The following is a 24,425-nucleotide window of genomic DNA, read 5'->3' as shown; positions in this document are numbered from 1 at the left end:
GCCGGAGGGCGCGCAGCACCGCACCGTTTCCCCCCCCACCCCCCCAAATTTCTAAAAACTCACATTTTGCACATTCCAACCACGACACTCGTAACCCAGGGCTCCAAAAGAGCCCCGGCACAGACGATCAAGAGCATCAGACCTACAGGGCATCATCATCATCATCATCATCAACTGCTTCTTTCAGTGCTCACCCTGCTTCCCAAGGGCTCGGGGGAGGCTCCTTCGTGCCCCTGTCACAGGCTAAAGCAATAACCACGAGAAGTAGTAAAATTTCAAAGTGCTCCAGAGCGCAAAATATTTTATTTAAGAATTTACAGTGTCAAATCTCACACTTAGGAAAGACAGCCGCTCCCAGCTCAAAGGAAGCCTTCGTGGATCCGGATGTTTGGCAGTCTCTACTGCAAGGAGAGAAGGAGCAGCAGCAGGGTGTCCTCGAGGGAGCCAAGTGTCTGTCCAGGTCTTAGGTACAAAAGAAAACCATACCGACTGCTGCTGGCCATGTCTGGGAATCAAGCATGGACGATTATGCACCGGTTTCCCATTTCCCACACAGCATTCCCCCCCCCCCCAATTACATATAAACCTTTTAGGACATACGTAAGGCTATCCAGATCTCAAACGTGGCATTATTCAAGAAGGGACAAACAATCAGGGGCCAACGCTGGTAATTTCACATTCACGGTAATGGGCAGAAATTCAAGTAAAAATCAAATAGTTTTGGTGGCAAATTCTAAATAAAATATGGTCTATGATTTAATAAATATTTAAAGTTTATTTTCTCTCTTTGTGGATGATTCAGATTCTTCAGTGAATATGAATGTTGCATATCATGGTTTTCAAGATTTCCTACATTAAACCTAAAGCTCTTAAAGTCCATTGGTAGAGGTCTAATCCACCTACTTTTACATGTTCAAAATTCAGCCGTTAGCTATTTAAGACCTTGGTTATTTTAGTAATAGAAATTCAAGAACAGAGTATTACGAACAGATTCTGGCACCCAACAGGAAAAAATTTAAACAACTTCCAAGCTGTTACCACCTTAATTACGTAGTGCCAGCAGTTTGAGAGAAAGCAAGTAACCATATTGCACTTAAAAGAACACTCACTCGTCAAATAGTACAGCATTGGCTATTATACAGAGAGCTTCTTTCGGACTATACAATTTGCTTTACAAGTAGTCTAAACCACGAACTACATACATACTAGATAAGATCCAAATCAAATTAGTATTAGATTACAGTCACAGTTTTCATTCAATAAAGGTCAATTTATTTGGATGAGCTGTGGCCCCCTCTTCCCCTTCCCCCTTTCAAAAAACATAGGAGCACATCTCGAACTTCATATGTTGACAAACCAAGTCTTGTTTATAAGCATTAAAATTGTGCATGGTCCTCTTAAGGCCACAGAGTGTTATATTACAATGTGGACATGTATGTCCCCCATTGGGCGGGGAGCATCCTTCAGAAATTAAGGAATCCCTGAAACCTATGTCTCTGAAAGTCACACTAGTAGGTTTAAAATAAACTTAAGGAATCAATTGCCTATGCAATTTACAAATAGTTTTTGTAACAGACAGCAGCTATTTCCTCCCTTATGTCTATTCTTTACCACAACAAAGCTATTTCTAGCCAGCTTTTAAAAGGAAAAGTTACATATATTTCATGTTTGGTAATTATTTGTATAGATGAGGTGTGAGTAGCGAGACTCATGAAAAAAATCACCCATCACTAAATTACTGTCATGTCAATTGCAAGCTTGTACTGATGCATGTGCCAGAAGATTGAAGAGTTCTTTGTATAATCAGAACAAGAGTGTGAATTCAAATACAAAGCCTTTGTATTCTACTTCAATGTTGGATATTTTCTCTGTCCAATTCTTCCCAGCCTTGAACTTCCAGTGACTGCAGGAGACTGAAAAAGGAGAATAGAAATAAAAAAAGCCACTCTGCAAAAATTTCATACTGGAGACAAAATACAAATAAAAGTTGGCAGAAAGTTTTTGATCTGTTATCTTAGACAGGAACTAGACTGGTCTATGCACATGTTTAACGTTCTGCATGCAACAGTCCAGATTCAGCTAGTAAAGCAAAATCAAAATGCATCAAAGATTAAGAGGGGTGACATTCTGCTTGTCAGGTGATGATGAACATTTCAGAGGTCTGTCGAAGCACTAGATTTTCACAGCAGTGTATCTTTAAACAATTTTCATTTCTACGGTTCTACCACAGCACAAGAAACTCATTCCATGGTAGCAAGAGCCTTGTTTTATGTACAGCAAGTGCTGCTGTACTAGATACCTAGCCTACAATGAGATTGCCTCGTGTCATGCTACTTTTTAACTCCGCACACTTGGTTTGAGAAGAATGAAAGACCACAGGGTACCTGTTGCTAATTCCATTACTTTATCTTGCAGAATTCCCAAATGCTACAAAGGCAGGGAAAGCATGGAGGCAAACCAGGTGACAGACTGGATTATTTTAGTAAGCATATGTAAGAGCTGTAGGGGGTGAGATGTAACCAGGAAAAAAAACAAAACATGTTCAAAACACTAAGAGATAAGATAGCTGGGAAAAGAAAAAGCAGAATTTGTACTGATATTTAAAGACACATCAAATTACTTTCTAAGGGTAGATGGCAACTGAAATCAGTTTAAGCAAGAATAGCTGCATAACTGATTTACCCAAGCAACACTTCACTTCGCTTAACTCTCAGGGCAAAGAAGTCTATAGTTTTGTTCAAAAACAAGGCTTTTACTCACTTGTGCAAATTGAGAAGGATTGTAGAACTGTACTGTTCCTGCTGAAGGTCCCCCTGAAGGTGGTACAGCGGGAGGCTAGAAAATAGATTATATTAACGTTACAGAACTGCAGAGTTTCACTGCGTCTCAAACTTGGTTTGCTTAGGCACACAAAGAAAATATTCACAGTAATAATGCCAACAATATGTACAGAGCAGCATATTGTAACAACTGCAAGAAGTGCTGGTACAGTTTGCATCCATATCTTTAATATTACTTGCTTAATGTAGGAACTGGCAAAACAATGTCACATGCATAAACTGTAGATAGCGCTGAAAATCCAAGGCATGCAAAACCAAAACAAGACACCAGTGCGATTTCACTGAATTAGTATCTTCTGCTTTTGTTAGTAGACCTTAGGACTTGCCCCAAAATAAACAGTCTGTGTCAAGTTTTGCTTTACTATGAAGTATCAGAAAGAGTTTTGTGTCACCCCTTTATGGTGACCCTAGAACACTTGAACTTATAGCAGAGATGAAGCATTCCTTTAATTCCTACAGGGGCTTTTGCAGATGAAATAGGCAATGGTATCATTGCCGATTTGAAACTGGCAGCAGCAGTTGGGGTTTTTTTGTTTGTTTTCTTTGTGTTTGCTTGTTTTTTGTTTTGTTTGTTTGTTTTAAAATCAACTGACCTCTGGTATCCCAGGAAAGAGCTGATCACAATTACTGAGTGAATCACTTAGAAACTTAAACATAACAAAAAGCATGCCTGGATTACATGCATTCTCATAAATACAAAAAGCTTTGAAGACCCTGTTTGAGCATTAAAAGGAACACTGCATCATTAGTCACTTTTAATGTTATTTCTGTGAAATGAGGAGAGAGGAAAATGACTACAAGTAGCATTAGTAAGTATTTGAGCAAATGCAAAACAAATAAGGGAAAATAAATAAGTTAACATAAATGAGAATGGCCAGCCACATGTACCTGATTAAAATGCTGGCTTACTTCACGTGATAATGAACTCATTGAACTAGAGCGCGAAAGCTACAAAACAGCAAGAACACACAAATACAAAAAAACACAAATAAAAAAAGTCGTCATGCATGTCACTGCCCCAAGCTTTCAGTTGTTTTATTTAATTTTAAAAGTCTCACTCTGCCAAAGGTTAAACCAACTTCAAGTTAAAAAAATCGTAGAGCCAGAAGTTAGTTTAAATCGAAAGGACTTCTTAAAGCACAAAATTATGTAGATACAGAAAACATTTAGTAGGAACAAAGGTAATGTTACTCTGCCTGGCACATAGCAATCTACTCTCCTTTGTGTCTCGCATTTAATATTAGTGAAATTAAATGCATGCATGGAGGCAAGAAGAGACCCTCAAACTGCTAACTTGACATTTCACTCTGAAAAAGGCTTGTAAAAATCTACTTATATAAAACAAGGAGATCACAACACAAAGAAAGACATGGAGATTGAACTTTTCATATAGACTTTGAGGTCTTTTCTGTACAATTTTGGAGGCAGTCATATGTTTCCACCTCAGCTAATCATCCTCAATTGAATGAGTTACTTGCAGTTTTAGATGGCCCAGGTTAAGTCCACTACAAATTAATGGTTAAAATATGCCGCACAAGTCATTAGCTAGCTACTCTGAATCAAGCCTTACCTCGCCTGACTGAGAGCCATCAGGGTTGGAAACAGGAAGCCCAGATCCAGGTGGAAGGATTGTAGAGTTTAAATACTAAAGAAAAACAATGCACTTTTGTTTATCTTTGTTACTGCATCTCAAAGATCCATTATGATGCTAGTTCACGTTTCTGCTGTATTGATCCCACTGAAGCAAAAAGATGCTGCAATATATCAATCCCAGATGAAACATGCCCAACATGGCTACTTCCTACATGCCTGGTCCCTTATCTGACACGCTCTGTACATGGAACTTGGAGCACTGCCAAGCTTGGCAATGCACTTTTTAGCAAGCTTCCCACTTCTGTTTTCACTTGTGTTTCCCCTCCCTGGTTTTTCAACTAAGATTTCGGGATTTCCCTCCCCCCCAAACAAAATTTCGAACTGCATATACAAGACATTCTAACCCACCTCTGGATCAGCAGCTGCAGCAGGATCTGTGCTGGTTTGATTTGCAGCTGGTGCATGCTCTGCTGCTCCATTGCCTTCCCCAGGCTGGGGTTCCCCTGGGACTACAAAGGAAACAGGATATAACCAAACGCACTCTATCAGAGTATTTGACTTAACAGGATGAGAAGGAAGGTCATCAGCAGAAATGAACTTCTGCAATACCAATCTTCTCCCGGGAAAAAAGATAATTTAAAGAGGACAATGTTAATGTCTCCAGATGCTTCTGTCTTGCTACAGAAGCAGGAGATGCATACAGCACAAACCTTGGCTATCTGTATGCAGTATCACTACATGCAATACAGCATGCAGTGAAAGCAAAAACCAGAGTGGCAAGCAAATGTGCAGGTAAGACATTTCCTTTCCTTCCTTTCCCCAAATAGCAATCCTAGAACTAGAAATAAGTGCCAGAAGTGAGTAATAGATACTTGGCAAGGTAGGAATACTTCACAGTTCAGATTTTGCCATTTAGATGGCCCAGCTGCTCTGCAACAACCACCAACTTTGGGTAGTGCAGACTTAGGCTTTATTAATTCATTTGTTTTAATGCAGTTTCTAGACCAATCCCACTACTAAAAGAAACTAGAGTTAACAAGAGTGCATTGAGTTAACAAGTGTTCATTAAAGGCTACATAACACAGACTGGCAAAAGGGACTCTAAAATATCCTCCTCACAAGTTTATCCACTCATGACACACCTGAGTTTGGTACAAAGAGATTTGCAGGGATTGGCATTGGTGCCAATGGAGCAAATAACTCTGATGGGGCAGGAACAGCAGCACTTGACTTTGTTCCACCTGGATTCAGGACATCAACATAACGAGCTCTGCTTCCCGCTAAAACAGAAAAATCCAGAAATAAGCCACTGTATTATTCACCTCCGTGCCTATTTTGAACAGTCAGCTGGTTATACCATCTTTCAGAAGCAGTAAATGCCCAGGGGATACAAACAGTAACACCTGTATCACAAAACAATTGTGACAGCAGTCACAATGCAAAAGCTGGGCACCAGCTAAGTCAACACTGGCCACAGCTCCACAGTATCAGTTGCCAATTGTTCTGAAACACTTTAGAAGAGCCAAAACTTCTGTTTTAAGATTTCATGCAAGAGAAAGTCTGAAGTCTTCCACACTTCAAGCAGCAAAGCTGTCTGTTACCTGCTCTTCTGGAGAACATGTTGACAGGAGCACTAGGTGGGCCACCGGGCCCAGGCGGCGCAGTCTGAGGAACTTTAGGAAATCCTGCTGGAGGTGGCGGTGGTGGTTTACTCTGCAAGGAGAACAAAAAGAAAAAATCCAACCACATTTGACTAATAATTTTAACCAAGTCTTCAGCTGAATTCTCCTCTTTCTTACCTATTTCAGAGTATGCTAAATTGGATATACAGATATACATCTTGTAGCGTGGATCAACTTCTCAACTTTTTCCACCTAATTCCTTATCTAACCTCAAGAAACTTCAACTCATCTACACTCTCAATAAAAGGAGTATCAACACCAGCAGTTCTTATTATTTATTTGTATTTTGAGACAGATCTGGAATACTTGACCTTGAAGGACAAGGATGGACAGGATGGTTGACTTTCTTTGCTTCAGAATGTATTGCCTTTCCAAAATTACTCTTTCCTCCCTTCTCCTCTATTCTGGGTGCAGCAAATCAACTGACAAGCAATTGTCTAGGTGATGTCAGCTTCTATGAAGAGATACACTGGACTAAAACTTCGAGTAAATTCATTTTTAAATTTTATCATAGTTACTGGATCCAGCTACACAAGTAACTAAAGACAGAAACGGTTCCATAAAGATGTAGCATGTAAAAATGTGAAACCTGCTTATTAGTTTCCAGTGTTGCACATTTTAATCCAAATTCAGATGCAGCTCTTAAGAGCCAATAACAAGTTAAAGAAAATTGTATGCAAGTATGGATTTCACAGTTTTCCACTTAGGCAAATATAGAGTCCTCAGGTTTTTACCTCTTCTTCTGGTTCATCCAAATTAACCCAGCGTTGTTTCTTTTCATCCCACACAATCTACAAGGAAATCACAGTTAAAGGTTAGGTGTTCATCTAAAGCTGGTTAAGCAAAAAAATTTATAAAGGTCTTTTTCAAAAAAGTCATCTCAGAATAAGCATAATTTTGAAAATTTTGCACATAACAACATTTGCTTACTTGTTGTCAAAACAGCATTTATCCATCATCCAGAAAAACAATTTGAACAAATTAAAATGTACAGAGGTCTTTTGATTTAGGGGCCTTACTGATTTGTTCTTGTCATCTGGAAGGTAAGCTTCATTCTTTCCTTTTCCCATCAGCCAGCGAAACCAGTTTGCACCAGTCTAAGAATAAATATGTCTAGTTAATTCTCTCAATACTCTGTTTACAGCAGATTCAAAGAAAAAAATATGTAACAATTCATTTCCTTTTAGAGTCTTTGGTTGCAACTCCATGGACTTGCAGTTAAGGAAAAAACAAAAACAAAAAAAAACAAACAGGAGAAAGATGCTCTCAGCTAATCCAAGTCATACTTTTTTGACATAGGGAGACAGGAAAGGCAGATCAGAGCTGATACACCACAAATGAAAAACTAGTCCTTAGAGATGGCAGCCTGAGAGAATAGGAAACAAGAGCCAGTCCGTAGATGTGAAATAAGGAGGGGAATAAAGCAAGTACTGTGATCCTAGGAGTAAATCCACTGTGGTGGATGAAGGGGGTGGGGAAAAGAAGAGAAGGGGTTTTACTGTTTTTAGCCAAGGAAAGTGACTTCGAATTGGTTCCCAATGTAGAAAAGCAGCCAGCAGAGCAATGCAAGTCACATTTCAGTGCATGTACAAGGCAGTAAGTGGTAGCACTCTGCACAATCTAGAATTTAGGTTCATAAAAACAATCTTTAGAGGTTGCAATAGCAGAAAGTAAAGTAGGACTTGACATTTTAGTCAGGGGCTTTTACCTCCCAGGCCAGGGCATCAATTAATCACATATGCTAATAACCCCATCTAGTTATAGATACCTTATCAAGTTTACCTTTCTAGGTGCTGGCTCATTCTTTGCTTCTTTTTTAGCCTCTTTCCTTTCAGGAATGGATGGAGGAGGAGAGGGCTGTTTTGCTGCAGAGTTAGATCTCTCTCGTCCCACAGAATGGACAGAGGACTCTGAAGTGGTCCGAGATCTTCGCCCGTAGCCCTATATTACAAATACACAGAAGAGTACAAAGTCTTCACTGCTGGAGTGAATGGATTACACTTCATGTGGCTAAACAAATTCCTTTGAAAACTTAGTAATAGGAGGAGACACAAAGGCACCAGTAGAAAGTAAAAACATAGATAAGAACAAAGATTTAGTGAAAGAAACAGCCTGCTCGTGGCATACCCTAGGTGCTGAGGACTGAGATGCAGATCTGGATCTTCATCCCGGTGCCTAGTTAGATATAAAGCCAGCACAGGCTTAATAAGCAAGCAGCTAAGCATCTGACACAGCATTCATTTTCTATTACCATTTCCCATACTACACAAGACATTCAAGCCGATTATTTGAGTATTTGAGTACTTCTGTGTCCTCTGACAAGTAGGAGGTAGAGAAAAAGAACTGAAGTTTGGTTAAGTAACTGCTCTATCATGTAACCAGTCCATTTAAAAAAAAAAAAAAGTTAAATCAAGGCACTGCTATGCAGGCTTATCAGTCTGTAAGAGGAAAGGTATGAAAATGCTGTGCCACTGGAGAGTGACTGCTGCATTTTATTTTTCAACAGCAGGTTGTTCTTCTAATGTTCACATAGCAACTCTAGCATTAAGAATTTCATCGTCTCTTTTAATTGGAAGAGTTAACATCTAATTTAGCAACTAGTAAAGGGTGAGGAGTTTTTAAAAAAAAAAATCCCAATTAAAAACATTTTACTACTTTCAAAGATTTGTCACTTCAAGAGACTAAACGAACTCTCAAGGAGATAAAAACTTCAGTGATATTTAAATAGTGAGAACATTATACACTTAAAGGTTTTGGTATTCTGATAAACACTCTGCACTTTACCAGTCATGACTAAACACAAGTCAGTATTGTGCTTTTTAAAAAGTCAGCCACAGAACTGGTCAATACGGCCTGGTCATCTCTCTCACTGGTGTATGCTATGGATCCTCCTGACTACAGAGGATCATTCTAGGAGGTGGGAAGGCAGGGCAGAGAAAGAAAATGAAATGCTCCAGACAATCCAAACAACAAGCTTGATTTTCCACCCTCTACTACTTTTCCACTTTTTTTTTTAATAATTGTCTTAAAGGAAGAAAATGAGGGTTAAAATTTATCTAGTAGTTCTTTATTTATTCCACTGGGGGGGTGGGGTGGGGTGGGGAGAGGGGAAATTAAGCTTTGAATATTGCTGCTGAAGACTATTTCAGAATGCCCCAATACTCTTTGTGCTTGCAAAGACCAACAACGATGCTAACACTTGCTGAAGAAATGTATGAAATAAGGATACCATGCTAGCCATTCTGCCATAGAAATCCTCCTCTCTTTGATCTGTGAAAGTATTTCGTGATGGAGACTCCGGGGCAATTCTCTGCATTCCTTAAAAAGTAAAATTAGATGATGTTAATTAAAACACTTTTTAATGCAAAATTTTTCACTAGTTATGAGTCTTGTGCTGTAAAGAACTTGAGCTTTTAAAGAACATGTACTGAAGTTGCTGTGATTTTTTTTTTACTGGATGGTACAAGGTTTGTTCTAAATACAGGTCAGAGGAGGCCGAGGGATGCAACCACTAGTATGGAGTAGTAAAGTTTCTTCACATCTCTTACACAGCTCTCCCAAGTTGTGTATGCCTGCCTTTATGTGTGAGAATTAAAACTTGTCAGGATCCTTGAAGCTGATATCCAGAGGCAGAACCCCCTGAGACTCCAGTCACAGATCTTGCAGATAGAACTGCCAATCCCAGTTTATTCAGCGACTCCATAAAACAGGAAATTACCTGCTGGGGCTAAACCATAATTTGGCGATTCTGACCTCTCTTTTAAGCTATGACCAATATGCAGGATTAATACTGAAGTTTTTCTTAGAAATTTCTTTAACTTTACATTTTCTTTAAGCTTCATTATCCAAGACTTGATTCATTATTTTTAAAATACTAAGATATTTTGCATTATTCCCCAAAATACTTTATTTCCTTTAAAAAGGAAGGAAAGGGATTTACAGAGATGCCAAACCTGTTTCCTGGTTTGCAGGTTCTTCTGACTGTGGTTCAGTTTCTTGTGGCGGCCCTCCTGGTGGTACTGTCGACCCTAGATAGAGTGGTGATGGTTCAGCTCCATACTGGCTTGGAAATCCTGGAGGTGCAAAGCCAGGTCCTGGACCAACGGGTGGAGGACCCACTGAATAGAAAGGGACACTTCGAACAGCTTCCTGGTCAGCAGAAGGAATCACAGCAGCGGACCCATCAAGGATAGTCTGAGGTGCTGCAGCACAAAAAAGTTAAAGAGTTTTAATTAATTAAATGGAAGTTCCAGTGCATGAACCTTTTGCCTTTGCCAATAATGTGATACAACACAGAAGTAAAATCTCACTGTTTCCATGACCCTCTTAAGAGGTTTCTTATACTAGAAACCCAATTCATTTGGGTTCATTTTCTTCTCTTTGTCATGAAGAAGGATATGAAACACTAACCTGAAGGCATCAGCTGCACACTTTGCATCTGTTGTGCCATACTGGGCAATAATGATGCTAACAAAGCATTTTCAGTACCAGGACCCATGTCATGGCCGACTCCTGCTCCATCACACTGACTGGCATGGTCTAATTCAGAGCTTGGTGTGCTACACGCATACTGTTGTGGGGTAGATCTGTCTGCATTATAAGCTATTGCACCCTCCTGCACAAGAAAGCAAGATCTTGTTAACACTTTCAGATGTTAAGCTCATAACCAGGGGAACATATAGCAAGGGAAATCTTAGAGTGAAAATAGCGCAGATAATTTGTTAGTGTTTAGTCAAAAAAAATTTTAAGCTATTTGTCAAGTTCAACCAAAACACTTTATGAAGAGTTTTTACAGAAGTTAAATAGATCAAGCTTTCAAGTTTCTAATGGATCTTCATAAAGAAAGGATATACCTTCCCTTCCACTTTTTTTTGCAATTTAGATACACTAATCCACAATTTTTTCCCCCGGCAAGCATATCCTTTACTTTTAACTGGAATTATTATAACTTAATAAGCCTTCCAATTCTCCTTGCACTAAGGGCTAAAAAAAGTCTCCCTCACACAACATACGCCATTCTTTAACTATTCTACAATGAATCTTAGGGCACTAAAATACGGTACATCCACTTGGTTTAAATCATAGCATTGGTGTTTTACAAAGTGACCTTATGATATATTCATCTCATGTTTCTATAGTTAGTAATATAAACAAAAACATTTTAAAAATTGGATTTACATTAAACCTTAAAAGGGAATACTTTATCTCAGCAAATACATTCTGTACCTTGATCTGTCCATCCACGTGCCGAAGCCTTACTAACCATGAAGGTTCAATAAAGGATTCTTGTTCTGGTTTCTCTTTTATCTGTGGGTCAAATAGGCGTAGTTGTGATGATATCTAGAAGAAAGAATCATTGTAAAGGTTAACAGGCCAAAAAGAAGGCAACTTTAGCCACGACTTACAGCCTACAATATGAAGCCACAAATACTTAATTCTGAAACACATTCATCCATGTGTTACCTGGATTAGCTGGCCAATAAGTACAGGTGAATAGTAATGTGGATCTTTAAGGACAGTTCTGGAAATTACTTCACAATAATGGAAAGCCTGAGCAGCAAGTCCCATTTCAGCTAGGCGGCAAGCATAGATGAATTTGAAAACCTACAGAATGCAAGCAGGTCAAAACCAAGCAATTAGAACATTCTTAGAAATATCAAATGAGAGCATTTGTCATTTCAGTCCAAAGTTCAGATACACCATTATATCCATAACGAGGTTTAAAAAAAGCTGCCACCTCCTGGCTCTACCCCACCACCACAGCCTCCCCTGACATTCATACGTCCTCTTCCACCAACATTCCCATGGGAGTAATCTATCTGGTGCAAACAAATCCTGCTGGATTTTTCTTTTGGGATACAGATTTATGATAGCAGTGGAATTAAACATTCACAAGTTCAGAATGCACAGATGAAAATGGAAAAAAGGCTGATGCAGTGACAAACAACAGGGAAAAGCTACTCTGCACAACATTACGTATGAGAATTTCAGTTTGGAATGGATAAAAAGTTTTCTATGCTGGATAAAGCACATGTGAGACACAAACACCTGACAAAACCTGCCAAAATAAAAGAAGAAACAGCTCTTCACCTGGAAATTGTGTAAGCAGCCAGGCTGAGTTCCTAGTGACTGAGCATATTCATAGGCTTCTGTTCTTTGAATGGCTTCATTGGTGGCAAACTTAAAAAAAGGCAAGCTATTGGAAAATGAGAGAAGGAAATAATTGACTTTGAGATTATATATACTGTCAACAAATACAGATCTGTAAATTTGAAATAAAATGAGAGGCAGCACTATTAGACACACAGCATAACTTCTGCTCTTAAAATCAGGAGAGGTCAGAGTGTTCTCAAACAACTGTGGCTTAGTGACGATAGCAGGAGCACTGCAACTCAGTCTCTCAAACCATTAAGCTTTTATTTTCATTTTTTAAAAGTCATTTAAAAAAAAAAAAAAAGAGGAAAAAGAAAAGCCAAACCTATGATTTGATCCAATTAAGACAAGCTTTGTTGTTTTCCTTGTATAAACTCCAAATCCGACCTGGGCCATAAGGTAACAAAAATGAGCAGCATCCAGAAGGCCTTTAGAAGCTGCAGAAAAGCAAGAGACAGAACTCAGGATATTCTCTCTCAGTGGCACATCACAATTCAGTGTCCCACATTGTTTTGCCTTTGCATTCAAATATACCTTCACAATACAGACAAGCCCACATAGAAGTGTTCCATTTTATATTTTAAGCAGCAGTTGTTTGTTTTCAAAAAAAGCAAGCTGAGCAATTAAAATTTTCAGAAGTTCAATCATCACCCTGGTCATTCCCCAAGAGTTACCAAGAGTGTCTCCCATTGTAGCAATAGTCCTGGATTCCAAGTCCATGTTATTGGTCAAGTTGGATAACACCATTGCTAGATGCGGCCTCCAATCTCCCCATTTCTCATCTCCACAGCACTAAAATTAGAAGAATTACTTAGTCACGGCAGTGACTGGAGCTCTGCACAGGTAAGTGTTTCAACCTAAAAAGGACTAAAACCAACTTATCTGGCATTCTAGGAAAAGTACATGAAAAGATTACTATTGTGAACTACACTACTCACCACAGCACCTACTTAAGGCTCAACTGCAGCTTCGACTTGAATCTTACCGTGGATGCAGCTGGCATCCTTCCAGACATGAGCTGGTAAACAGTTTGCAGAGGGTCATTAATTGGGAGACTGTTGGCAAATCTACAGAGACATTATACAGAAAAACAAAAAACAAACACTGCTGGTAAGCAGTTAAAATGTACTTGAACATTCAATTCATCTAGCTTAGTTTTGAGAAGGAAATGCAATTTGAAAATACTATACCCAATATGCAATTAACCAGTGGATAATGTTCAAAAGCAAAACATAATTAACTAAGTCGACCTGCCACTCTGACATATGTCAATCCAAGCTAGAAGGAAACCTCACGATTCTCCCTGTGCCAGCTGACTAGGCTCAGTACATGATTTCACAAGCTGGGGAAGACAAAAGTTTAGCTGTCTACAAACAAAACATACATGAACACATTGCTTCTTTCAGGCAGGGAGAATGAAGGGCACCACAGAGTTACTTTGCTTTAGCCAAGGTGACAGTCAGTTCTTGCAGTTTACTCAAAGCCTGACCAACAGCACCCACCTGGCAAGCCCACTGACGACACTGTTTAAATACCCCTTGAAGGAACGAGTAGCATTGAATAACTCTTCAGGCTCAAGTTAATGGCCAGACAGACCCAAAACAACAGATGACCTAAGTCAACTAAATATACAGGTAAAACAGAATTCTTGCATGAACTATTAAGGACAACTCATAATTTTGACATCAAGATTTCTGAGCAGCGGGTCTCTACCTCATTAGCAGAATAGGTAGTTCACACTGTACTAATCAAGAAGAAAAACACTGTACCTGGTCATAACTCTTGCATGTGTTCTGCTGTCCATTTTACTGGCAAGTAGCAGCGCATGACCCCATAAACCATGCTTCATGGCTGACTCCAAAGCATCCTAATTAATACAGAAATCAGTTTACTGGGGAAAGCTTAGCACACAGCTTAAATCAGCTTAATCAGACAGTGATTGTTTTATGTTAGTACCTTGTGACTGAATGAAAAAATGTTTGGGTCAAATGCTAGCGTGTTAATACAAGTTTGTTTTAATTTATAAGCTCTAGGGCAGGACATTTTTCAATTAGTACAGTGCCATGAAATATTATACATATGGCAAGTTGCAAAAATATTTTTCACTGATGAGAGCTTTAAGATTTATGCCTAAAAATTAAGTAATCAAAATAAAACCCATGTAGTATTTGAAATAATAGCATAAGCATTTACCTTCTTACGGCCGTAAAGCAGCAACTCTCTGAATCTCTCTGTCTCTTTCTCAAGACTGTCAATCGTGGTTATAAGACTATCTGTAAGAAATGAGAGCTGGGCTTCACCAGACTCCTCTTCGACTTGTTCCAAAGCCTCATTAGTGAAATCAATCAAATTTGCTTCATTAGGCGACTTCCCAGGAAGCCACACTGTTTTATGATCTCGTAGCAAAAGTTCAGCCAGATCTGTTCCCACCACAGTCTATACATGGAAAAGAAAAACAAAAACAAAACAAGAAAACCCTGATCATATTAAGGATATTGCAATTCTATTATTCAGCACTGTCTTCATTTTGTCACTTCAACAATGAGTGAATACCAGTCCTCTGAGTACCTAAAGGCAAGTGACCTGTTCCCTTGTTCTGCCAATCAGTGAACTACCCCAAGATAATTCACTATACACATATTTCTACCTTTTACATAAACACCATTTTATGTATAAAATATTTTAGGAAAGATAAAAATTCAAGCAGTAAGACATACCCCATTCTGCCTGCACAACAGTACAATAAAGTCCCAAAGCAGACTTGCAGATTCTTTATCAATTAGATTTTCATTCTGAAAGCACTGTGTAGCTTTATTTTGTGCAAAATTAATAACATCCACTTTATGGGTGTCATCCCTGGGCGGGAGAGAACAAAAAAAGAGGCGTTTAATGAGACAAATACAAAACATTCAGATCATCATTGCAAATAGCATGAGGAACCCATTTAAAGCTCATGTATTGTTTAAGCAAGTAAAAAACAACAAATATTTGAGTCACTTTAAATCCTCTAATTTATAGCCATTTAAAAGTTTCATAAAGAAATGAAATCTGAAAGCATAAGTCACTTTCAAAATCTGTAAGAACTTACTTAGCAAGAGGACCAGGAAATGCTCTCATCTCTTCTTGCTCTGGAGAATGTTGTAACATAGTCTGAAACAAATATAAAACATAAGAAATTCTTGTAACTATGAATTACACTCTAACAACAGAGAGAAAAAAAACAAACAAAACCCCACAAACCTGGACCTAATCTATAGTGTAATCAACGCTATTGCTCTTGAACAAAATACATATGGTAACCTGCAAACTGCAGATGGATAACAAATGGCAAAATCTACTTTACATGGGAAGTCATTCTGTAGCATCACTTATCTGAAAAATAAATTCAAGTTTACTATGAAAACCCTCCTCACATCTCCTTAAATAATTCTCCTGATGCTGTTCTAGTACCTGTGCACAATTCTGCTTCCTTCTAGTGATATTTTAGCAATGAATTCTAGCCTTCTCATGTAAGCCAGTCCTTTCTCATCTTTTACGTGGTTAAAATGTATTGTATTTCTTTGTAGATGCACAAGAAGAGTGAAAAATATACCCATGATATTTAATCTCCCCCCCCCCCGATTAAGAGGACGAGCTGCCTCTAGCCCTGCAGAGAATGTGTGGAGACAGCATCGTCTCTACAAACAGCAACACATTAGAAAGAAAACAACTGAACTCTGGCCTTTCTAGGATGCAAAGATCTTATCTGAATGAAATTATGAGGAGGTGGGTGATCTAACCATGGCCACATCAGTTTTTAAAGTTACCATTTTACTTACACAGTTACAACCCAAACACCAACAGGTCAATACAGAAAAAAAATGTCCACTGACACACAGAAAAGACAGGAAACTATTTATCACTAAGCTCCCTTCCAAAAGAAAGGCTTGTATTCCAAACTCTTTTTTTTAAACTTTACCTCCATACTGTGTACTTCAACCAGAGCTGGCTGTCCTTCCGAAGGCAGGTTTGGCAACACTTTTATTAAGTATCCCCCAGGACCAAACCTAGCACAGATGTGAGGCACTGAAAATTTCTCAGGTGTTGAGGGCCTTAGAGGTGCTGAAGTGGGGAGAAAAGATAAAATAAGAAGCAGCAACCTGACTTGCAACTTCTTGAACTTACTGATGTATTTATCCAATTCAGTAATCTTGTGGTACTAGCAAAAAAATCCCTGACATTTTATTTGGCTAAACTTTTTAAGCAAAAGCTAATCAATTTCATTATACCCCCAAAGATCTTTCAAAGATCTGTAATTGCAAAGACAAAATTAAAGAATCTTAAAATCCACTTTTTTTTAATGCAGTGGCTTTACTTGTTTATCTCAAACACATTTCTGTGATCTCTGTACATATACACGATACATCTTCAAAGAGCTAATGATATATTTCAACATACTCTGGAAAACCTTTTCCTTAGGAACAGTGTTTCATTCTGCGCAGAAAGGGTAGGAAATATTATGGAAAAATCATTCCCCATGAAGTACAAACAGATTCTGAACCTCGCTGCTTATTTTAAAGAGACATTTACAAATGCAAGTACGCAATACTTAGTAGCAAGCACTATCCAACTACTGCAGTTCTGTGATATACCCAGATTTCAGCAAGCAAGGCATGCTGAAAATAAACAAAAAACTTTGCTCAAAACTACTATGAACAATGTTTTTCTTCTTAACAGGCTCAATGAATACATAAAAGAATCTTATACATAACAAAATACTAAGAGAAGGGCAAACTACTATTGGTAGACAACCTCACAACCGCAGTTACCTTCCCTCTGCCTCCCCCATTGGTGCAAATACCTTGTTCTACAGCCGACCATCCATTTTCGGTTGGGTAGCCATAATCTGTAAAAGGCTGTTGGCCATCAAAGTTAGCAGCATATCCGCCATATGGGTAATCTGTGTGGAGCGACACTGCCTGCGCAGTAGTTTCATATGCATTAGCCGTTAGATCATGATTACTTCTATACAGCTGGCTCTAAACAGATCATATTAGTAATTGTTAGCAGAGAGTGAAGTTGCACAAAGCCAGCAATACAGCAAACATGATTCAAGAGGCTGCAAGCATTTTTTTCTCCCACTTTCTCCCACCTGGTTCTTAAAACAGGCTTACCATATCACTGCAAGGACTTGGGAAACACTTGGGAAAGCTGCCCAGCAAGTCACCTGGTGCAACAGGCTACAGAAGATAACTAGTATCTCTTAGTGTTCTCCCTCTCAGTGTTTTAATTAGCATTTGATCTGTTCACATCCAAATGCATTCAGTTCTCTCACCACAGAATATCCGTGCGCCTTGTGTGAAGAACAGTGCTATGACTTTCAGGGTGAAGTGTTGCTGTATCAGCAACTACAGATCAGAAGCAAGAGTGTTCATCACCTTTCTTGACAGAGAAAATCTGACCCAAGTAAACCTAATGAACACCCAGCTGATTTAAGGTGCCTAAAGATTAATGCCTAAATGACCTCCAATACTACTTCCAATATTATTAAAAAATGGAGTTCAGACTGGAAAACCACCTAATCTTCCAATAGACCTGATGTACTAACACATAAGACTACAGTTAAAGATGCATTTGATTAGCAAAGACAATTTACCTGAACATTCTCTGTATTTTTCAGGTATTTGTATTTAGGGCATAGATATATGAATAATCAGAAGTTAGATTTGGTTTTGCTTTTAAATACAAGATAGTGTCATACAAATGTTGAGTTAGTCTTCTAACAGAGTGCAAGTTCAGTATTAGCTTTCAAGCTTGTGATGAGAAAAATGATGCAACACTGAAAGCCAGACACAGTATCAGCTACAGCCAAGCACAGTAAGGGCAAGGTTCTCACAAACAGCAAATGGATTCAGTAGAGGAAATTTTCCATTTCTGTACATGTGGCAACTTGCACAACCAAGTGCTGATTTTAGTTAAAATTCTCTTGACAACTATGATAAATATTAAGTTCAAAACTGTACTAGAAAGCAGTCTTAACTTACAGAATAAGAGTTTTCAAAACGCATCTTTCCCAAGCTAAAAACAGAAATATTTTTGTATATTTCTAATTTCTCACCCACCCCTAACAGAGGACTAAGGATCATAAAGATTAGTTATCAGTCCTGTGCCTAAGACCAACTCAGCTAAAAGAAAACACCTGATGCGTCCTTTTGAAACTCACTTGTTGAGAACGAGAGCTAAAACTGCTCTGGTGACTGTGAACACTACGGGAGCTATGGAGACTATGAGCAGAACGTTCACTGTGGACACTGCGTCTGTCAAATTCATCACCATATGGATCTCTCTGAGGTTCAGCTTCATCATCAAAACTTCCAGCAAAACGAGGATCATACCGCCAGTGATCTTCATATCGGTCATGTCTGAAGAACAAAGAAATATTCAAAGCAAAAATAAATGTAGCCACCAATATCCTAGAGGAAAGCAACTTTGCTGCGTGCCTATTAAGGAGAAAACTGTACTTAACCTTAGAATGGCTTTTAGATTATTTCCTACATTGAGGTTTTTATTACAGTAAACCAATTGACATTGCCTCAAGAAGTTCATCCAGAATATTCCAAATCAAGGCCATCATTCTCCAAGCCTGTTCTAAGAAAACCCAAAGCATGTTTAACCTATCTGAAAAAAAAAGTCCTATTTGCCTTAAATCCTTTTCCTAAGAGTGACATGTCAGGTCAGTTTTTTTCCCTCAATGCCCTCTGTCAAAGGAAAAGGAAGAACTGGCAACACTCATCTGTGAAATATTTGTAATAATACATTTTACTAGTCTGTCTCAGGCTGTATCTGCCTTCCTACGATATATTATTGGAAGGATTTTGCTTACAAAGCTGCATAATATCCTGAAACTCTGAAGCGTGGTGCAACTATCACAGAAGTCCATAAATTCTGAAAGCTTTGGGTCAGATCTTCAGCAAATAAAGAAATGTTTCTGTTGGCACGCAAGTGAAGCCTCAGTCCTTGCCTTAACACTTACCACCATAACCCAATTGCCTGGTGGCATATTTGACTACGACAGCTCTGAAGAAAGTAATGCCAGATCCTCCCCCTTCACACACACTTAATCCCTGTTCTTCTGAACATTATTAGCACCCAAGCTCCACTCTGCCCTAGATCTGGAAAGAGCATTGGCAGGACGCAGACTGAATGGACAAACCTGTTACCGTATGGATACGCTTCTCTCTTTTGGTAAGGGTTGTGCTCAGCATCATACCAATACCTCTGATCATAACTTCTAGGATCTCTGTATCTGGGGTCATATGCTGAGGAATAACGTTCCCAACGACTTGGATCTTTGAAAGATGAAAAGAAATGGTTTAGCTATTTGAAGACATTACTCATACATTTTCTCAACTCCTTTCTCTTTAGTTACGTGCTGATCTTGTCAGCAGCCCTAAAGCATATAACAAAACCAAAATAACATACTTAAAGCTTTATAAGTCCATTCATTTTTACTTATGAGTTTAAAAAAATATCTATTTCACATCTGTCAGATAAACATTGTTATTATATACTCAGCTAAACACTCTTTAAGGGGACAGTCCACCAGACAGACCTTCTCTAACAACTTTTAAGTTTAAGTCAGAACAAAAAATTTATAGCATCTTTGCTGTCAGTCTTTAGAGTGGACAAATTTTGTTCAAAACCCTCCCTGGCACTATCCAAGCAATTATCTTCAAATTACCAGCTGGTATGTCTCTGTGAGCGCTCAGATAACCATGGACAGGGCCAAATTCTGGGCATGAGTCAATTTGTCTACACCACCCACCTAAATTTTACTTTACAAGTCTGGCCATAGGTTACATGCTAAGGATAGAAGCCAGTAAATGACAAGACTCGCAACACACTGAAGAAAACCCTTCCGTACACTAGCTGTGGTATGCTTCCATCAGGATTAGGAAAGATAAAAATAGAAGTCTAGCAGTAAGGAAAATGGCTCAATTTATTTTCTATTTATTACTTGTGCTGAACAAAAACAAACAAGAAAACCACCACAGGATGGACAGCACAGTATTCAGAACTAGAGTAGTCCCAAGGCCAATTTTCAGCAAGTACAACTTTATTCTCATTAGCTGTGGAAGAGATAACAATTTTATTAATACAGGAAAAAATGTAATAATGTTTGATATCAAAGTTAATCTTCCCATAAATATTTTTCTAAACCAGCACTTCATTATATAAAAATGCAGAGCACTTTGACACCTTACCTCCATAATCATACGAGTTTGGGTAATAGCCTGAATAATAATCACTCCATCCACCTTTTGTATAGTAATCTTCAGTATAGCCCTGCCTGAAAGAAAGTTCACAGACAGAGCTGTTATTCCTCCTGCAATCCCAGAATTTTCTCTCCTTAAGCCAGCAGGGGATATGCTGAACTATAATGCCACAACTAGACAGCTAGAGTATCAAATTTAAACTAAAGCATTTACAGGAAATCAAGGAATCATAAAATCAGAGCTTACAAACCAACACATCATTAAATTGCTCAGTGACATCAGAAGCTGACAGTTGTTACTATACAATAGTTTAGCAGCTTTTGCAAATTGCTTCAGTGACAAGTCCCATTACTTATGGACAATTAATCACAAAAACTACTGCTATAACTAGCATCCTTTGAATGGTCTCAAAAGAGAAGTGAGTCACTTAATGGGTAACGAAATAATTGCCCCCTCAACTTTAGAAGTGTCTTTATATTTCTTGTGGAGATGGAAAGAGGCCTAGAGTCTGGAGAAAAGGTCAGGAAAATAGATCAGGACAATGTACTAGCACTGTTGTGGATAATTCTGAACAAACAGAGGGTTTCAGTCTCTGGGGCTGCTATTGTGGTCTCTGGGGCTGCTATTGTGGCATCTTTCATCAGCATTAGTCAGGAGTGAAACAAAACCAAAATGCACTACAAAGTTATTTTCACCTTTCTTCTGCTACCTGGTTATCAAAGAACTCAATATTATATCATTTTCTTATTCTCCTTAAGGCTAATGCTAATCTGTGCCTGGCAAGCGCACAGAATGCTAACAGTGTAGGGCTAGCACTACCACAATCCCAATGGTTTATTCTCATTCTGCACTCGATCTGTCTTTCAATCTCAACTCTTCAGTAAATGCGGCAATGTTTTGAGTGTTAGTACATTCATATTTAGTACCTCAGTGAAAAGATGAGATATAATTGCCATCTCAATAGTGTTAAGTAACAGAATGCATCACTACACAACTAATTCTGAGCATCTTCTAGGTTATTACCCTTCTCAGTAGTCTTGGATGAATAGTCATGTTGCACCAGGAGAGGCTCATTTCTTACATTGAGCAAAGAAGACTGAATAGAGTAAAAATATTGTTTTACAGAGCCCATGTTAGAATATGGATTGTCCAGATGAAGAAAACAAGCTCAAGAACCAGACTAAGTACATCAGAGTAAGAGACACTGCACATACAAAAGAATTACAACACTTGTAGTAGCTGGAGTTGATGTACTTTTGATGGAAAGATGTTGCTGTTACTTTAGAAATTATGTGCTTTTATTACATGTCATTTTCAGGAAACCATCCTACAATTTCTGAAAGAACGCTTGAAGAAGAATGTTAGGTAAGAACATAGTAAAATGTAGTGCAAGTGCAGGCACATATACACCCATGTGCATATGCATAGGAGGGAAAGATTTAATGACAGTGTTGAATGATGGGAACTTCCAGCGTCTTCTACAACAAACTAAACATACAACAGCACAAACCCCAAAGTGGCCAAGCAAGGCAGACGATATTCTTCACCGGAACAACATGTAGAAAGCTTGCTGACACAGCACCTACTTTTGTGGAGGAGGAGACTTGATCTTATCAGGTCAAGTTTGTCCACTCATTTCTCAGTCCCCTTCAGAAAGATGTTATTCCTCTCCCCACCCCCCTAACTACCCCAAATAAAATTTATCAAGCTGCATCACCAATCCTGAAATATGTGAAGGTTTCAGACAAACACTATCACACTGACTCTGTCACCCTTGGGCTCTGCTGCCCTGCAGCACCATGCCACAGCCCACATCTGACTGTACCGTCATACCATAAACCAACACCGACTGAGCTGCTCATAACAGGCTTTGATCTGCCCAAAGCCATCTACAGGAATTTTAAACTCATAAAGCATAGTATTCACCAAGTAGAGTGCTATCTTAGTGCTACTAGAGGTCATTAACTCATCTCATTACAAGACATCACAGCGCGTTTAGATTCACTTAAGATGATGATAAAGTTGCCACAGGGAGTCCTTGTTTTGTACTCCTCCTCAAGGCCAAAACTTCCAATAATCTTTCTGGGAGCAGTAAGCAGAATTTTATTCTTGTATTTTGAAGAGTACTCCACAAGCGAAATATCAAAAAACAACAGACAAATACTGTAAAGAGTTTTGTTTCCAAACGCACAGCTGGGGTTCTCTTGGAGACCTACAAACCTTTCCACAAGATAATGCAACAGTAACATTTTGTCATTAATTTGAAATCCATACAAATCATCTATGTAATAATCAATAAACCCTGGAAGGCAGTTTGTTGTTTCTTGCCTGAAAAATACTAGAGATTTCATTTGTGCTTCTTATTTAGTATTTGCACATAGTATCTAGACAAACCGTTTCTCTCTCAAATTTCTTATTTCATATAACTGGACAGTAAGGCTCTCAAGTTTCCCTAATTCATCTCAAGTTTTCCTAATTCATGTGCTACCTATATTAAAAACTGTAAGTGAAGTCAGTGAACGAGGCATGTTCACATAATGCCTATAGTATATGGACCACAGTTTGGGAATTCTGTGAAAAAATCTTATTCACGTAGTTAAAGCAATCATCAAACAGATCAACCTAACACAGCACCAGGTACCATTTCATTCGATTCGTTGTTCCTGTCTTCTGAGAATCTAAAACATTATATATTAGTAGGCCACATGCACTGCTAGGCTTGCAAAGCAAATCCCAGACCAATGTACAAAAGCGCCATTTATTAACACAGCTAGGGACTGCTGCTTAAGTGCTAGCTAGAAACTAAGTTAGTATTGACTAACAAAACCATGGCCTACATTGCTCTTTCACCACACACATGCAGAAGAGATAACCTCAACATTGACTCTGTTGCAGTGATTTTCTGCCTGGAAGAAAAGCTAACAACCACCCAGACAACTCAATGAAAGGAGTAGAGGGCTTCAGCAACAGAAAAGATGGCTGGAATTGTATCAGTATCCTTTCTGGCATGGCATTCGATACTCTATGTTCCTACAGTGGCATACAATGAGTTCTTGAGCTTCCTCGCTGTGGCTTATGCTATAAAGCTTCATCAGGCATAATTACATGCAGTACTTCAAATCTACTCAGTGCAAGAACTGCATACCTAGAAGGCGGCCTGTCAGAGCAGTGACTGGCTCTGGAACTAGGACGTTCAGGCTCAGGATACCGATAGCTCCCAGGCTCCGTATAAGCAGCACCGCTGCTATCATAGTGTCTGTACCGTGGGTCATACGGTCCATAGCTATCCTCCTAAGGAAAAGAGATCGACATGTAAGGTAAGAGGCTTCCTACCTCCAAAAATAAAAAGAAAACAAGCAATAAAGCTTTTTCTTTCAAGACCAATTCTAGACTTCTTTTTCCCCCTTAACACAAACAAACCCTGATACCTGAAGAGATGAAGATTTATAGACTACAGCACAGCTTTTGGTACCTCTTGTGGCAAGATATATTCAAGTCCATCAATATCCAAAACTTAAGAAAAAAAATATATATTTACTACTTCTGAATTAAAGGCAATTCAGCCACTATGTTGGCCACTCTACTAAACTGCAAATAACTCAGCCAGCAGGTGGGAACCAAGTTTGGACACCTGCGCAGCTAAGATAGCTATAACTGCCAACTTTTTCCAAAACAGCCAATAAAAGTGCTATTGGTTGACAACTGTGCCAATTGGAATTGATACTGGCAACCACATTACATTTTAAATATCTTTGTAAAGTAAATTTAAGACCCTCCTCACACCTTTCAGGTCAATCTTTATGACTGAGGGTTATCACATTCCTGGTTCTGCTTTATGATACATGGTACATATAAGTTACTGGATTCACCAAGTGGCAGCACAAGAACCATTAACAAAGAGC

At 38.7% G+C, this 24,425-nt stretch overlaps 1 protein-coding gene across 6 annotated transcripts in view; it reads right to left on the bottom strand.

Moving 5' to 3' along the window:
• Positions 1 to 268: 268 nt before the first annotated feature.
• The window catches only part of SEC16A (SEC16 homolog A, endoplasmic reticulum export factor), a 32,358-nt gene continuing 8,201 nt past the window's right edge, over positions 269 to 24,425 (bottom strand). For 3 of the 6 annotated variants that reach the window (XM_064523862.1, XM_064523868.1, XM_064523863.1), the window contains 29 exons: positions 23,669 to 23,814; positions 20,512 to 20,597; positions 19,461 to 19,596; positions 18,471 to 18,669; positions 17,109 to 17,286; positions 16,227 to 16,369; positions 15,357 to 15,418; positions 14,986 to 15,124; positions 14,462 to 14,704; positions 14,038 to 14,135; positions 13,254 to 13,335; positions 12,943 to 13,060; positions 12,594 to 12,705; positions 12,206 to 12,311; positions 11,579 to 11,719; positions 11,342 to 11,455; positions 10,526 to 10,730; positions 10,069 to 10,317; positions 9,345 to 9,433; positions 7,898 to 8,056; positions 7,135 to 7,212; positions 6,850 to 6,906; positions 6,035 to 6,146; positions 5,576 to 5,713; positions 4,842 to 4,942; positions 4,411 to 4,485; positions 3,729 to 3,788; positions 2,761 to 2,835; positions 269 to 1,913 (listed from right to left, as the gene is read on the bottom strand). In XM_064523862.1, the coding sequence (XP_064379932.1) occupies positions 1,845 to 1,913; positions 2,761 to 2,835; positions 3,729 to 3,788; positions 4,411 to 4,485; positions 4,842 to 4,942; positions 5,576 to 5,713; positions 6,035 to 6,146; positions 6,850 to 6,906; positions 7,135 to 7,212; positions 7,898 to 8,056; positions 9,345 to 9,433; positions 10,069 to 10,317; positions 10,526 to 10,730; positions 11,342 to 11,455; positions 11,579 to 11,719; positions 12,206 to 12,311; positions 12,594 to 12,705; positions 12,943 to 13,060; positions 13,254 to 13,335; positions 14,038 to 14,135; positions 14,462 to 14,704; positions 14,986 to 15,124; positions 15,357 to 15,418; positions 16,227 to 16,369; positions 17,109 to 17,286; positions 18,471 to 18,669; positions 19,461 to 19,596; positions 20,512 to 20,597; positions 23,669 to 23,814 (3,570 nt within the window). In that variant the 3' untranslated portion in view covers positions 269 to 1,844. The remainder of the gene's footprint in view (positions 1,914 to 2,760; positions 2,836 to 3,728; positions 3,789 to 4,410; positions 4,486 to 4,841; positions 4,943 to 5,575; positions 5,714 to 6,034; positions 6,147 to 6,849; positions 6,907 to 7,134; positions 7,213 to 7,897; positions 8,057 to 9,344; positions 9,434 to 10,068; positions 10,318 to 10,525; positions 10,731 to 11,341; positions 11,456 to 11,578; positions 11,720 to 12,205; positions 12,312 to 12,593; positions 12,706 to 12,942; positions 13,061 to 13,253; positions 13,336 to 14,037; positions 14,136 to 14,461; positions 14,705 to 14,985; positions 15,125 to 15,356; positions 15,419 to 16,226; positions 16,370 to 17,108; positions 17,287 to 18,470; positions 18,670 to 19,460; positions 19,597 to 20,511; positions 20,598 to 23,668; positions 23,815 to 24,425) is intronic. The other 3 variants (XM_064523865.1, XM_064523866.1, XM_064523864.1) reach the window with 3 other exon arrangements.

The sequence above is a fragment of the Dromaius novaehollandiae genome, chromosome 20, assembly GCF_036370855.1.
Source record: "Dromaius novaehollandiae isolate bDroNov1 chromosome 20, bDroNov1.hap1, whole genome shotgun sequence".
NCBI lineage: Eukaryota > Metazoa > Chordata > Aves > Casuariiformes > Dromaiidae > Dromaius > Dromaius novaehollandiae.
Note: the sequence above shows the minus strand (reverse complement) of the source record. Positions and strands in the feature narration are given on the sequence as shown.